The sequence below is a fragment of the Emydura macquarii genome, unplaced genomic scaffold (assembly GCF_026122565.2).
Source record: "Emydura macquarii macquarii isolate MOO-44397 ecotype Brisbane River unplaced genomic scaffold, CSIRO-AGI_Emac_v2 contig_1363, whole genome shotgun sequence".
Classification (NCBI taxonomy): Eukaryota; Metazoa; Chordata; order Testudines; family Chelidae; genus Emydura; species Emydura macquarii.
The window spans coordinates 13,330,769-13,347,292 of NW_027131500.1; the positions used below are offsets into that span (position 1 = coordinate 13,330,769).

At 39.6% G+C, this 16,524-nt stretch overlaps 1 protein-coding gene and 1 long non-coding RNA gene across 2 annotated transcripts in view; one reads left to right on the forward strand and one right to left on the reverse strand.

The window, feature by feature from the left end:
• Positions 1-16,524, reverse strand: part of CPE (carboxypeptidase E) — an 83,655-nt gene that overhangs the window by 2,839 nt on the left and 64,292 nt on the right. The window contains exons 2-8 of the mRNA XM_067551787.1: positions 15,755-15,951; positions 12,218-12,385; positions 10,990-11,107; positions 8,756-8,938; positions 4,458-4,597; positions 2,800-2,899; positions 1,634-1,752 (exon numbers count right to left, since the gene is read on the reverse strand). Of these exons, the coding sequence (XP_067407888.1) occupies positions 1,634-1,752; positions 2,800-2,899; positions 4,458-4,597; positions 8,756-8,938; positions 10,990-11,107; positions 12,218-12,385; positions 15,755-15,951 (1,025 nt within the window). The remainder of the gene's footprint in view (positions 1-1,633; positions 1,753-2,799; positions 2,900-4,457; positions 4,598-8,755; positions 8,939-10,989; positions 11,108-12,217; positions 12,386-15,754; positions 15,952-16,524) is intronic.
• Positions 405-6,072, forward strand: LOC137155482 (uncharacterized). Its single transcript, XR_010920486.1, has 3 exons — positions 405-677; positions 4,501-4,645; positions 5,385-6,072. It is a non-coding gene; the product is annotated as an uncharacterized lncRNA (long non-coding RNA).

Here is a 16,524-nt window from a genome sequence, read left to right on the forward strand (position 1 = left end):
AAATCTGAGGGCATGCTCCATCATTTTAGGCTGGATTTTTCAAAAGACTCTAAAGGAGTTAGGTGCTCAACTTCCACTGAAATTCAGTGACAGTTGGGCACCTTATTCCTTTAGCATGCAATGATATATATTGCCATTGTGGCTTTTGTTCACCACCTACCAATACAGGGGGGTAAAACACCAAGCTCAGAATTCAGGTGGTTGTCCGCTGCATGGCAAAACAAGTATTCTGCATTATCACCCCCTCCCACTCCCAATCAGTAGGTACAACATATTGTTTTAGGTATGTAATTGGGTGGCTTGCCTCTTCAGGGCTGGAGCTAGCCAGCCCTGATTACAGAATGGGACACACCTGGGGCAGACTAGGTGCTTGCCCTATAAACAGCAGCAGGAGGCAATAAACTGTAAAGGGACTGCAGTGAATATGACAGGATCCTGTAGAGAGGACCTTGAGAATAAGGGAGCTCTGATAAAAAGATACTGCAGTGAGCAGCTAGCTCCTACTATAAAGCCTGAGGGAGAGAAGGGGTTGGGCCTAGAAGCCAGACCAGAAGACTGAATTTCAGCTAGGTAAAGCCCAAGAATAATGGGCCCAGCTCTTACTAGAGACCCTGACTGGGAGAAGGGTGTGGGGCCCTGGAAGCTAAAGGTGCTGAGGAAGGCAAAGCTCCAGCCAGGTAAAGCCTGAGAGACTTTGAATTGGACTTAGCTCTGGGAAGAAGGGCTGGGGTGTCTCTACCTAAAGGAGACTTACTGGACTGAAGTTGAAGCTGAAGAGTTAGTATGTAAGGACTCAATAAATGAGAGCCCAGGAGGGGAATGTTTTAATTACCTGTGCATTGTTGAGGAGCCCTGAAGGGAGGAGAAATTGGAAGCAGGACACTACAGAGGCATTTCTGGCTATGAGGCGGCATTCAGTGAATGGTGACCCTGCTACAATATACCATGTTCTGTAGTATGTCCTAATTAATGGTGTCACATTCTGTTGATTCACTGTTGAGTGTCTGAGACCTAATTTTAAAGACAAGCACTAAAATCTTTCCTAGGGCATAGTCTATGGCTTTACATCCACAGTTCTTAAGGGGGAAATTTACTCCTGTGCAGAGGATCAAAACAAAACCTAGGCATTACTAAAATCCGTACTTTTAAAATTTATTTAGCACTCACCTAGGGTAGTGTTCTAGTGCTGGCCCTCTGCACAGAGGTGAAGGAGATTTTCATCCTAACTGAATATTCAGTTGCCAGTTTGGGTAAAAGCATATCAAATCTAAATAAAAACATTAATGTCCATCCATCCGTGTAGGTAAATTTTTACCCACTTGTGTGTTTCCCAGTTGCAGACAGGACCAGTACCAAAATAAAGGAGACTCTTTCGAACGACATTATTTTTGCTTGGTAGAAGCCAACAAGCATTAGAGAGTGTGCAGTCTGAGTAGACTTCCACTCATTTTCTAAACTGACCAGGTTGGGGGGAGGGAGGGAGGGTGTGTAATTATGAATGAAGAGCAGCTAGGGTTTTGCTTTAGACTTAATAATTTTTATGAAACATATGTATATGCATATAATATAAAAAACATACTCCATTATCCCTCTTTCACAAGGGATGACAAACCAACAAGGAGGGACTACTTACCCCAATGGCGGGACTAAAGGGAACAGCCACTTTTTTAGTTATTGCTAGATAGCCTGGTGCTGAGGCTGTAAGTTTGTAGTTTCCAGGTATAAGCAATCTCCAATAATCCCCATCCTTGGCTGAAGAGAGAGAAAAACATTAAATCCACAGAAATGAAACTAATTATACCAGGCTAAAAAAGAGTCACTGCCATGGCAGTATTTTCCTAAATGCTTGCTGAGCAGTTCTGCAACTACATAGGCACTTAAAAAAAAAAAACCTTGTACACATAGAGAGGAATATTATTTAATTGCTCACAAGTTACAATTGACAGTGTCAATACAATCAGAATTCATGAAAGTCCAATTCAAAAAGCCTTAATTTAAAGACTATTGGCTTCAGGAGGCATCAAACTAAAGTACCCCCATATTTTTTTTCTTTAAAAGGACTGATTTTGCACAGAATTTCTATCTATTATACATCTAACTGAAACAGTGGGCTAACACTCCTAATTCTGCAAAAAGCACAATGGAATCTTTAATGTTCACAAGAGATTTGAACCTGGTTTTAAGTTTCATCCTAAACATGGCACTTCCAAAAGTACATTGCTCAATAACATAGTTCCATGGTGACTCACGGTATGGCTAGACTGGAATCACAGGTGTGTTTGCAGCTGAAACTGACATACCCAAGATTAAAACTATCTTGCTAGCTAGAATCCAAGAACAGTGAAGCCACAGCATCTACGCTGGGGGTGTCAGCCTAAGCTGTAATCACAGCCCGTGATTACAGTCTAGACATATCGTCAGAGGGAAAGGTGTCACCTACTGAGCCACCAATAATACTTCATGTAGCACCTGAGATTAGAACTAAAAGTATTGGCTACTTGGGTCAGACCAGTGATCTGTTTAGTCCAGACCTGTCTCCAACAGCAGCCACTATCATCTGCTTCAAAGAAAGGTGTAAGAAATTCTGCAGATGGCAGATATGAAATATCCAGCCCACAAGGAAAATTTCTTCCTAACGCCAGGATGTCTCTCATCTAAGTACTGATGCAGCCTGACCATGCTTATCTAATAATATCTGATTAGATGTGAAACGCTGTGACTCCATGTTGCATGCTACAAAGGCATAGCAATACATTCTAGCATTCCTTGTTATTTAATTACCTAAGGTGTGACACCCACCTGATGTAATGTCATGGTTTATCCCCTCCACAGAAATAGTAGCATTTGCAATTGGATTTCCCTGAAGATCTCTAACAAATCCTTTCACTCCCCGATGTATCTGAAAAAGCCAGAGATACATGGGAAATTATGTATGGATGTTTTCTAAAGAAAAGACAGCTGTTTTAGTCAGCAAAATATCTGAGATGGCATGTTATCCACCCCGTAGCTCCAGGCTGAAAATAAGCAGCAAGAATAATTTCTAAACCTCACAGTGGAATACTACAAAGTGATTGAGCCAACAGAGTTCAGCTGTTGATATGACTAATTTGTTTGTGCTGTGCAGCATTCATCACGAATATGCAGCAAACTATGAAGGGAAATATGCGGTCCCTTGAATCCTTTTGTTACTGGGTATTCACACATTCGATGAAAGGTGTTGGGAGGCAGCCTGAAGCCTATCTTTCCCACAAGCTGTTACGTTTTCTCAAATCTAAGAATTTAGGGTCTGATCCTGCAAGGCATTAAGAATTTAATGTGAGATGTGAGCAGCCTTTATTGCCCATAAAATCAGCTCCTTTACATGAGGACTCAGCACCTTGGAGGACTGAGCCCACAAGATCCAATTCTGCTCCTATTGTAGCTAATGGTAAAATTCACATTAACATCAGTAGAGCATGAACCCTCATTTGGAGACTGTACCCCAGTCCTCTGGTGCAACATAGCCATTTTGTGTTGCATTATGATTGGACTGTGGCTCTAAAACCAGCATTAGCAACCAGTATAGGGCATTTAGCAGGCATAGCTGCTGCCAGATGCAGCAGGTCTGAGTGGGGATAGGGTGTGCAACTGAGGCTTCCGTATACTCTATTTAGGCACCATGAACAGCTGGTATAATTTACAACATCCTTTAAACTGTTCTAATTTATGCCAAGGGATTAGCCTGGCACATAGCACAAGGAGAGCAGAAAGGCCATGTGTGTATCCTCTTCTGGGTAACACTGTGCACTCCTCAGCCATAGCTGGGAATCTAGCCAATAAATATCATGTAGTGAAGTCAAGCAGGTGGGTAAAATCCTCTATCAGCTGAGAACAACTGAAATTTGGTGACCGAGCTTGCAATTCTACAGAAATGGAAAATTTAAGGTACCATGGTATCTACGGCCTGAAAATTCCATGACAGACCATATTTTCAATGATTTTTGGAAAATTAATCCATGTGCAAAGAAGCTGAAGCTTTTTTTAGACAGTTAACAGGGGGATTCTATAGCAAAAAGGTGAAATCCTGTAAGTGCAAATATACTGCTTCTCCATCCCACATAAAACTAGCAGGCAAAACTCAGTGACTTATTCACTGCAAATATTTTATTTGGCAAACTTTAACATCTTTCCTTAAATAAATTATTCAAGAATAAATGTGTCCCATTCTTCTACAGCTGTACTTGCTGGTTATTTTTCTCACATCTTAATCCCAAGCATATACTTCTTAACTATATCGTATCTAGCCAAAATCTAATCTAGATCTAGATAGGTTTGAATTTTAATAACCTATTAGTTCTAGATTTACGCCATAGATGTGTGTCAAGTAATCGTAACTACCATATATAATCAGATTAACACAATTGGAAGTTTCTGTTTTATTGCATTACTTTATACAAAACTCTATTTTGACCATTTACCTGCTCAATATAATTGACAAGTGAGTTCTTGTTGTCCTCCCAGTAGCTCTTCAGAGTTTCCTCTGGTGGGAATTTTTCACAACTGAGCTCCACTGTGATTTCAAAGCAGTTGCTGCTGAGGTAATTGAAGTCCTGCATTCCTGCAATATCAGCAGAGAGAGATGTTGACACTTTTGCATTGCTCTGAGGTAAGATACAGTGTCCGAGGGGAAAGTAGAATTCCCAGCAAGGAGGGACTTATGAGATGCTGTAGGGAATTAGGAGAAATCTGTACTAAACACAATGGGCCTGATTCTCCTCACCTATTGGTGTAAATCTAGAGCGATTCCACTGAAGTTACTGGAGCTAAACCAGAATAAGAGAGGTGAATCAGGGCCAATATACTGTTTCTCAGGAGGGAAAAAAAAAGGGAGTTCACTGAAAATGCTCATTTCACAGAAAACTCTGAATTTCTTGGCAGTCATGACTGCATGTAATGATTGTACCAAATCTGACCGTGCATCTGGTCTGCATATTCCTATGGAACACTTGGCATGGAAAGCCCTTTTTTTCTTTTGTGGAAATGGAAAACAATTATCAGGTGTGGTTCAATTATTTCCAGATGAAAAAAAGAAACTGACCATTATGTGCACTGTAAACCTGTGACTAACAGCGAATGACAAAGCAAATAAAACATCACAAAAATACTTTGAACGAGGCATTTATTAGAGCTGGTCAAAATTTTGATTTTCAATGAAAAATTGTTTTTCATCACAAAACTTTCAGTATCTGTCTTCCATGGAAAATATCTTCAATGATTTTCTGGAGGGGGGGGGAAAAAGAGAAAAAAAATTTTTTCCCCATTTTCATTGACATTTCCAAAGGAATGGGATGGGGAGGGCCGTAATTTTCAATCAGCTATAGCATTTACATTTCTTGTCTTTTCAGACTCAGCACCAGAGTAAAAGAAATGGGGACTCGATTTGACTGTGTTAAATGAAAAACATTATTAATGCAACTTTAATTAGAAGAATTTAAAAATATTATAAAAGTAGTTTTTTTGATTAGCTACGCATCTGAATGTTCATCTCCCAGAACTCCGTGAATCATTATATTCATTGGACCAGGTTCTGTGACATCCACTCCACTTCCTCTGCACCACCCAGGAAGTACAAAGAGGAGTGGAAACTAGCCATGTTTCCCCAGATGAGGATTCACCCAGAGCGGGAGAGTTCCTAGTGAGCAACATTCAAACCTCATACACTCGTAGGAACTGCCATTACTGTATCAGGCTATGCTATTGGGTTCCATAGACTAACTGTGTGTGTTGTATGAAAGCATTATCTTTCATCAAGTTTGAATCTGCCCCTTTTCAACTGAAGTATCATCATTTATTTGTACTGGGATTGCACCTAAAGACCCAACTCAAATTGGAGCCCATCGTGCTCCAAAGCTACAGACACTGGAAGCCCTGGGATCCCCAACTCTGAGGCAGTCTGCCTGGTTGGGCGCCCTGGAGCTGCGAACCCTGGAATTGCCAGGGAACTGGGCAGGCAAGCTGACACAAAACTAGACAGGTTTCCATTGGAAAGCTGTCTGGTTTCCACGGGAACTTGATCAAAATTGTACCCTCTCTGCCAAACATTTCAATAAATTAGCAAATTCTGACCAAAAAAAAAAGTTTCACTGGAATTTTTCTAACTAACTCCAACTTCCATTGACTTAAATGGGAGCTCTGTCTGAGCAAAGAACTGAGTTAAAAACTGAAATCTAGTTCATGCCCCTGAAGCCGATGAGTGGAAATATTTCCCTTCCCCAAGTAGTGAAGGGGTTCAACGACCTCTACCACATTGTCCTGCCACCTTTCCTGGACAGGGCCCAAGCATAATTTTTTTGGGCCCAATTCAAATTTGTAACACGGGCTCCCTCCCACACACATACAATCCCTCATCCCATACATACAATCTCATGAGCCATGAAAAAAGTTTGATTTCTGAAATTACTGTTACATATTCTACATTTCTGAAAAATGCTCCCCCTTTGCTATTTTTGTTTAACATAACAATCAGCCTGAGAGTGCTACAAGTTTGCTGACTATTTTGTAACTTTTTGGTCATTATAAAGGTATTATATCCTGTCAATGTCTGGATTTTTTTTTATTCTAATGGACCAGTGTGACTGCAAACATTTTATAATTAGGCCAATTAACTTTAAAGCTTTATTTTTCTGGCCTTTTTCATTGCAAAATCATGAATTAGCCCCCCAACGTCAATTTCTCTTGCAAGTTCACACTCAATAGACTAGATAGCTAGGTGGGTTAACCGTTCTTGACCCATTATACAACACCTGCAGTTTTTGATGAGTGCTAGCTTGCTGAAACTTCTTTCAGCTTCTAACACAGTCACTGGCAGTGTGCAAAAAATCCATAGGGCTACGCACACTTCACTGAAAATTAGCTGCAGTTGTATTTTGTAAATCTCATTTAATAAGATAAGTGGATCTTTGAAAAGACAAGAATCAGATAATGTAACACTACTCTCTCCAGCTTCTTGTAAACCTTCTGAATGTGGTGGTGCTAAAGGTGATACTACCTGACTATCTTTAAGCATTAAATTGGAGTCACATGATGCATGGTTCTGGCAACTTTTCTTTGTCATCAATTGCCAGTGCCACAGACACAGTCTCTATATTGAAATCATTTTCTTCTTGATTTTGTTCATCTGCTTCCCTAGTTAGTATATTGCCTGACTGCAGGAAGACCTTGTCTGATTTGAAAAACTGGAGTATAGATTGGTGTTCCTTAGCTTCTTTCAGTTCCCTTTCTTTTATCTCCTTACGTTTCTGGCTGCCTGATTTGTATTTATAGCCACCACCAGACATGACAGTAAGGGGTGTGTGTGTGTTAGTTAGACACTTACATATATTTTGGGCCTGCAAATTCTACCAGAAGAAGCAGCAGCACTGGTTCCCACTGTCTTATGGTGCTTTGCTTTGCCCCTCCTACCAGCTGTCCCTCCCTTCTGTCTATGCACAAGGAACTCTGGGACTGGTAGTTCTTGATCTTCATATGATAGACCATGTCACAGAGAGGAGCATAAATCTCTCTGTCTCTCAGTCTCAAACTACAAGTCCTAGTTTAACTGCACAAGCACACACTCTATTCTAGAGAAGGGCCTGGGCTGGGCCAGCAGACCCAGCAACTCGCTGTTTAGAATGTTGCTTGAGACTGCTCTAACACTGCTTCTGATTGGCTCCAGCAAATCTCACAAGATCTGGACAATAGGGACATAGATACAGAGAAATAAGTTTATATAAATATCCTCAGGGCATGATCTACAATTTAGTCTCAATTTTTTCCTCATAGTAATGGGGGTTGCAGCCTGGGCCAGGCCCTGGTAAAGTGTACCCTTTCTTCCTCCCCTCCCCCTGGACTCTGCAGAGAGCTCTGCATGAGTCTAGGGATCCACTGTTAAGAAGGAGACAAGAAGTGAGAACAGGAAGCAGGAATCTAAGATTTTGATTGGGCTCCCATTGAAATTGATGGGAAAACTTTCATTGTCTGCAGTGACTCAGAATGAGGCCCTAAGCACCTCCAAGAAGGCACTTTGCACCTTTCCAGATTGGGTGCACAGTGAATGGCAGTTAGTCTGCCATCCCTCATCAGGTGTCTTTCTTTTTTTGTCTTATGTTGTCAATAATGATAAATTATTCCATACGCCCATAAGTAATAGTGTAACTCTGTGTTTAGTGGACATTTTTCTACTGTGCACGTGTAAACCCAATGTTTCAATTCTTTATACATCCATTATTTTTTAACATTTATTCTCTGAATTATCTGTTACAAACCTATCTGATGTGTTACTCTGGAGATTAAACAGTGTTCAGACCTTTTTATGAAAAAAAAAAGCAAATAATTTTTAATTGCCCAGCAACTGTAGAAAATGGCTTATTTGAATTGTCTGAGAACTGAATTGCTTAAACATTCTGAGTCTGTCAGGTACGTAGGGTGAAAGACAACAAATATTTTAACACGCATCATGGTCAGTTTCCCTTTTTACTTTGTGTACGCTCTGAGCTGAGTACATAAGGAGTTCCATGCTTACCACCCATTGGCTTTATGGGAGTTTTACCGCTATAGTAGTTAAGAAAATATTCCCTAAAGGATCCATCTTAGATACAGTGTGTGTTACACCAGCAAAAATGGAAGACTTTTGCAATTTCATTCTATTAATTTGTCACTGAATATCTGATTTTAAAGTAACCACAAATACTGACCATCCTCCACAGCAACTGAAATTGTACCATAAAGTGGCACTGACCTCCAGGAACACTGTACCAAGCACCACCATTGGTTGTTCCATCTACAAAACTGCTGTCATCATCATTCTTACGACATGGTGGTCTGTTTGGATCAGACATAGCTGGGTTAAAAGATGAATAGCCCCGAGCTAAGCTTTGAAAAATTGCATCATCAGGACAGGAGCTGTATTCATGAGTGCTACCTGGAATAGAAAGTCGGACACATAGATTATCAGGTTAGTCATACAGATTGGGACTACATCCTAGATTATAAATGCATTAGGGCAAGGAATGTGTCTTTTACTTTTCTGTAAAGTACCAAGTGCACATACAGCAGAGTAAAATTAATATTAATATTTAATAATAATGGTATTAAGTTTAATATGTTAACACTGTTTGTATTACTATTATATAAAATAATATCAATAATGTTAATATTATTCATTATAGATGTACCAGTATTGATATTGTTGTTGTTATTAATTTTACAGTACAAACACCCCCAAAGTAATGCTATGCATTTTACAGACCAAACAAACAAAAAAGTCTCTCCCTCAAGAGTTTAAAATCTAATATTAATTGATATGATGAGTGAAAGAAGCAAACAATAGGGAGAAAATGGGTTGAAGGAGGACAAGGGTTACAAACAATAAGATTAGATCATTATTCATTTTAAGCCTGCGCACATGTTAATGGCTGAAATAATATCACAATAATAATACTATGTGCAAACTGACAAAATGATTCTGCAGCAGTGTGAACCATTTTATAACAGACTACATATTGTCGAGCAGTAGTGAAGGAGAAACTACAATACCGTTATTTTCACTAGCATACATATTCCTTCCATGACTGCATTTTTTTAAGTACCAATAGTTAAATCTTGACATCATAAAGAACTCTTTCCACTAGGTATGTCACTAATTTCTTAGTCTGCAAGCCACAAACAAACAGTCTCTGCTTACATGTCAGCTATTGTACATATAACTACTTGTTAGTTGTCATGTGGTGATAGGATATTTAAAGGTAATAACCAGATATGTGGATTATACTTCAGATAGATGATGAGGATGATGATATGGAGAGTTAAAGATCATGGTCATTAGGGTTGATATCCTGGCTCCACAGCCGTCAATGGTAAAAGTCCCACTGACTTCAAAAGAACGAGGATTTCACACAGGCTGCTTTTGCTATTATACTATCTAGAAAGTCAGTTTGCCGGGAAGTTTCTAGACTATGACTCAATATATAAATACCATTTCTTCACTACAGGTATCCAAAGCCTCAAAACCCATTCCCCTCTCCCTGATTAGGAAAATCTGGTATCTGACTAAAAGGATATAATGTAGGGTAACCATTTCAGGCTCTTGCCAATTAATTCATATTTACATATCACACTAAAATTATAATGCAAATGGATACAATTTTCTGAACCTGCTTCTCCACTCTATTTCACCAATTATATGCCAAGTAACTCCACTGAAATCAGGCCCTGTAATTGTAGAAAATGTGTCTTCAAAACTAGAGAGCAAGATTACATGTTAACTACCTGTGAACCAATAAATGTAACTAATTAATGAATAATCTACTTGAATGGGTCATTACTTTATAGTTGCATGGTATTTTCACTACTTCATGCTGATAAGGCCTCAGATGAAGTATTGTGTCCAATTCTGGGCACCACATTTCAGGAAAAATGTGGACACATTGGCGAAAGTCCAGAGGAGAGCAACAAAAATGATTAAAGGTCTAGAAAATATAACTAGTGTGGAAAGATTGAAAAAAATGGGTTTGTTGAGTCTAAAGAAGACTGAGGGAGGACATGATAACAGTTTACAAGTACATAAAAAGTTGTTACAAAGAGGAGGGTGAAAAATTGTTCTCGTTAACCTCTGAGGATAGGACAAGAAGCAATGGACTTAAATTGGAGCAAGGGAGGTGTAGATTGGACATTAGGAAAAACTTCTTAACTGTCAGGGTAGTTAAGCACTGGAACACATTGCCTAGGAAGGTTGTGGAATCTCCATCACTGGAGGTTTTTAAGAACAGGTTAGACAAACACCTATCAGGAATAATCTAATTATCACATAGTCCTGCTTGAGCACAGGGAACTAGACTAGATGATCTACTGAGGTCCCTTCCAGTCCTACACTTCTATGATTTACAATGTGAATCTTAGTTAGCAGCCATGTAGGGATAGCATATACATGCTATTTGTGTCTTTGGACATATGAGGCTAATGTATAATACATACCACTGCGAGTTTCATCATATGGATAGTTTGCAACAAGGTCTCCTCCATGAAGATTGGCTGAGAGGACAAAGGGAATATCCATAATCCAGTGAATCACACTTTTCGTTTCAGGAGCAAGCTACAACAAAACATATATATACAGCAATTAACCTTGATATTCCATGTAGTAACATATTCAGTAGTCTAATGCCTTTTAAATATACATTACAGCCTTGATTCTGATCTCACTTATGGACAAATCCAGCTAAGTCAATTGGAATCTTTCCACTGGCTACAAGGGAAGCTAGATCAAGCCCTTGCACAGATGTCAATCTGGAGTAGCTCAACCGACTTCAGTGGATTCAAATCAGAATAAAATTGGTGTAAATCAGATCAGAATCAGACCCTGTATTTACTACATCTCAGTGTTTGACTTTATCCTGCTACACATAGCATAGGAAATTGCAAATATTGTGGTAATTTGGAAAACAATGACAAATAAATGTTGATTTCAATGACATCCACTGTACATTCTATACTATATGGTAACTACAACAGATAGATAGTAAAATTAAGCCTGCGCTGAGCTGCTAGTCATTTTTCATCAACAGATTGTCAAAATCTGTAGTCAAAAGTTGGCTTTTAGTGTCATAGCCACGTGAGGGTGTGTGTCAGAGCAGCAGTAATAGTTCCTGGAGGCATTCTGCATGTGGAGATCAGAAGTAGGCAGAACCTATCGACATGTTATACCCATATAGATAGATAGATAGATGAATATGGGTATATAAACAAGAACTGAGTTAATGTCAATGTACAAGAATTCTGGCAGTGTTCCACACATGGCAATATGCAGAATGCCTCCAGGACTGTCTTACCGATAAGGGACATATAGGAGACAAAGAAGTCAAGGATGACTCCATGAGCTCTGGTCTTAGAAAAAAATTAAGGTTGGAATTAAGGAGAGTAACTGTGGACTAACAGAATGGACCAAAGAAGACTTTCTACACAAAATGAGGAATCCAGTTTGTGAACACTCACTAGAAGAAAATTATGGTACACTCGGAATTGACAGATTTAAGACCAGAAAATAGATCAGTTTAAGTAACAAAATAATCCCAAGTGCAGATCATTGTCTTATTTATTCAAAAACATAGGCTTCTTGATGTAAGAGCCTGCAAGACAGCCTCTCTATGGAAAAGAATGAAATACGCACTCCAATGATTTGGTGGAAATTACAGACATTATTTACCTTTGGATTCTGGTCCACAGCTTTCCTCATGTTTTTCAGTAGATGATTGTTTGGGCCACCTTCTCTCTCATTAACGTAAACTATTCTATCCAGGTCAGGGAAATTACGGTTCAGATCTATTCCTTGAGCATTACTTCGACCAACAAACCAATCTTTGAGTTCACCAGGCTGAAAGGGGAAAGGGAACAGAAAGGAAAAGCAAAAGTAATTCAGGCCATCCATCTATACAGACAAACACACGTTTTTATTTATTTATCTCTATTACTGTAGCACATAAGGGCCTCTGTCCTAGACCACAACGCCAATGTGCTAGGCACTATACAAATACAGAACAACAAAAACAGATCCTACCCCAAATGGCTTACAATCTAATTATAAGGAAAAGACAACAGATGGATTTAGACAGACAGGGGAGTACAAGTAAACAATGAGACAATAGGTGATTTGCACACCAGGAGCCTAACCATTGTCATGTTTTTTATAGGCATCATAGCAAAGGAGAGTTTTGAGTAAGGAGTTGAAGGTAAAGAATGAGGGAGCTTTGCAGATGTTTAAGGGAACCAGGTCCCAAACATGAGGGACAACATGGAAGAAGGCATGAAACTGCTTGTCTCAAAATACAGGTGGGTGATAGTGAAGGCTGACATCATTGGCCAGAGGAAAGCAGCAACAGGTCGATAGTGAATGAGAGATGATAGGTAGGGTGGTGCTTGACTATGAAGTGCCTTGAAAATGAACACTAGCAACGTATATTTGATGTGATAGAGAAGGGAGAGCCAGTGGAGAGATTCAAAAAGAGGGGTGACATGGACAAAACAATAGGCTAGGAAAATGATCTAAAGAGCAGCATTCTGAATGGATATGAGGGGGGCAAGATTGCATTTGTCAAGGCCAGAGAGCAGGATGATGACAGCTTGGATGAGAGTTTTAGCTGTATGATGGGTAAGGAAGGCTGTATCTTTGAGATGTCATACAGAAAAAAATCAGCACAAACATAAAATAAACTTACACCTTGGACCAAATGCTTTAGTGGTCACTCATTTTCTATTCAGTTCATACTCAGGCAAAATTCCCACTGAAGTCAATAGTGTTTTACCTGAGTTTGTATTGTGTAAGCACTTCAGGATTTGGCCCTAGAGTTGGATATTTGCAGAGCAGTAAGTGTTAGTAGTTTAATGCTGAGGTTAAAGGCAAATTCTCTTAGGAAGGGCAGCCTTGCATGGCAGAAAGCTCAAATGTCTATTACCCTGCTCATGATGGATTAACACATGGGCCCATGGGGCCCGTACACGGGTCTCTGGCCAATTTGGGGACTCCTGGCAGGAGCATGGGAACTTCGGTAGAGGTGGGGAACCATGAGGACCCACCCCTCTAAGAGTGCCTGCCCCCTATCCAGGCTAGAGGCCAGAGCTGGGCTGTGGTAAGAGTCGCCCAGGGAGCCCAGGCCACTGTGGGGAGCCCTGGAGTCTCCACCTGCCCAGGGGAGGGAGCCAGGGTGCCCAAGAGCAGCCCCTGGCCCGTGTCCCCGTCCTAGGAAAAGGGGAGGGTCCAGAGCTCCCCACAGTAGCCCGGGCGCCTGTGCAGCTTTTACCATAGCCCAGCTCTGGCTTCACCAGGCCATGGAGCCTCAGGGAGGGATTAGGCCTCGTGGTGAAGACACCTCTCAACCCCCACACCAGGAAGAGGCTGGTGCCGCCAGTAGGGGCTGCGTTTCACAGGAGCTGATCACCTTATCAGCTCCTCTGCCATGAACACAACCCCTGCCAGCGATGCTCCGCATCTGCCCCCCAAACTACACCCATGTTAAAAAGTAGGTGAACATGGGTTTTTAATGGGGTGTGGGGGGAATCCAAATTTTCTTTGTGCCCAGGGCCCCAATAAATCTTAATCCTCCTCTGATCCTGTTTCAGGTCACATTATTTCTAAAAGACCAAATATTGAAGTTCTTATACAGACAAACTCATATCAAAGTCAATGGTCCTGATCCAGAAAAAAGTTGCAGCTGTTTAGCATTTCTCAGGGATCAGGAACAATGTGAGTTTTGCATTAGCAAGGACATCCAGATTTAGCTATGATGCTTTCAGTTTGCATGAAAAAAACCATATCCCTGAAGCTGACCAGTGATAGCATGTACATAACTACTCTCTGATGATTATTTGTATTCTCTCTCATTATGACATTAGCTAATGGAAAATTCAGAGCAAAGACATTGTTTTGGTTTAATGCGAGGGATATATCAAACCTGCCAGAAAGCTCCGTGTACAGCAGCATTATACAAATAAAATTCAAGTAACACTAAACCAAAATTGTTTTCTATATACAAACCATGTAAAGTATTTTTGAAAGTTCATCTGTAAAAACCAGTTTATTTCTGAAGACAGGAAAGAGATCCCCTTCCATTTTAAAACAAAGCTTTACAAAAAGTGTTTTAACATGAGTAAAATGTATTGCCACCATTTGGTAATTTATGGAAAATATTACTTCCATTTCCTTGCCACTAGAGGGAGCTCTAATACTGAACATTTTTGAGAAACAGTGATGGTAAGGATTCAAAACATGCTTTTCATTTCCATGAGTTTAACAATAAATAAAGAAACAGAATCTGGCTTATTTAATAATATATACAACTTTCATGTAGTAAGTTTCAAAATTACTATAGGAGTAATCATTCAAATGAATATACTCAAAATCTCATGAAAATATATTTTGTTAGTGACCTAAAATCATAGAATCAGAATATTAGGGTTGGAAGGGACCTCAGAAGGTCATGTAGTCCAACACCCTGCTCAAAGCAGGACCAACCCCAACTATAAACCTAAACTATAGTTCTCTGATTTCTCTTTTATTTTATAATATAAATCATAATAATGAGGTGCAATTATAGTTTTCAGTAGTGACCATACACTAAAGCCCCTGTCCTACAAACACTTCTGCAGATGCTTAACTTTAAACATGTGAGTAGTCCCATTTATTTCAATGGGTATATTCATAGAGTAAAATTACAAGTGTGCATAAATGCAGAACTGGTGGATGAAAAATCCACAAGTAATCCATTAATACAATTTTAGCTCTGTTTCGATCAGGTTTAAAGTGAGAACACTCTTAATTATTACTTAAACTTTCTCCTCCACCAATATTTTGCAATATTCCATTAAATTTTGCTGGTTGGGGGGAAACATTCTGGTCTGTAAACTTATTTGGCAGAATATTTATGGAAAGTGACAACAAAAAGATCATGAATGAAGTGAATTGGTTAAAAAAACTAAAATGAATATTTGCAGACAACTTTTTGCTTTATTTTCTTAGCTGTATCATACACCTTATTAAAGAGGACAGTTACAAGGTATTGTACTATTAAAAATAGTGTTTAAGCTACACTAGTCAAAATCATTGCAGTGCTGATGAAAATTCATATATTTTTTAGCTTATTATATTGTGATATATTGTGATATATTATTATATATAGTGATGTTTTTCATTGAGTTTAAGGTAGACACAGGTAGTGATCACTATTCTTATGTACATTGACTTACAAACCTGAGATGCTGCCTTCTCAAAACCATCTGGATTAAAGGATGGCATAATGTGGATGCGTGTGCTGTGGATCAGGTTGATAATGGTCTCATTTCCCTTCTGGTATTCATTACATAGGTACTGAGCCAAGAAAATGAGCAGCTCCCTTCCAACAGCTTCATTCCCGTGCATATTCCCAACATATTTAAATTCAGGCTCCCCTGCAACACAAAGAACGAACATCCCTTAGACAGATGCAAAAAATATTCAACAAAGTCCATGCGTGGGCAATGTGTGAATCAGGTCACATAGCATATTACAGCTGTTTCAATCTCTTCTGAGCAGGGATTAGGATGAGACCTTTGGGATTATCCCACATCTCCCTATTGACAGGTTTCTTGCACCTTCTTCTGAAACAGCTGGTGCTGTCCACTGTTGAAGACAGGATACTGGACTAGATGGACTATAGATCTGATTCAGGCACAAATACCTGCAAGTATGGATTGTTCCAGAAAAGAGAGCAGGGTGGGTGATCTGGGGTGATCTGAGCAGGATAATGGGGCTGGGAGTGAATTGAACCTGAATAACAAACGTTAATAAATATTCCTCTTCTTCTCATGGCTCACATGAGTCTCTTTACATAACACATACACCAGGACTATAAACATCAGAGAGAGGTGCATGGTCTAGTGTTCTACTTTTAAACATCATATTGGGAATCAAAAACTGCTGTGTTCTAATCCCAGTATGGACAATGGGTCTCCACTTGGTTATGAACAAATCATTTTACCACT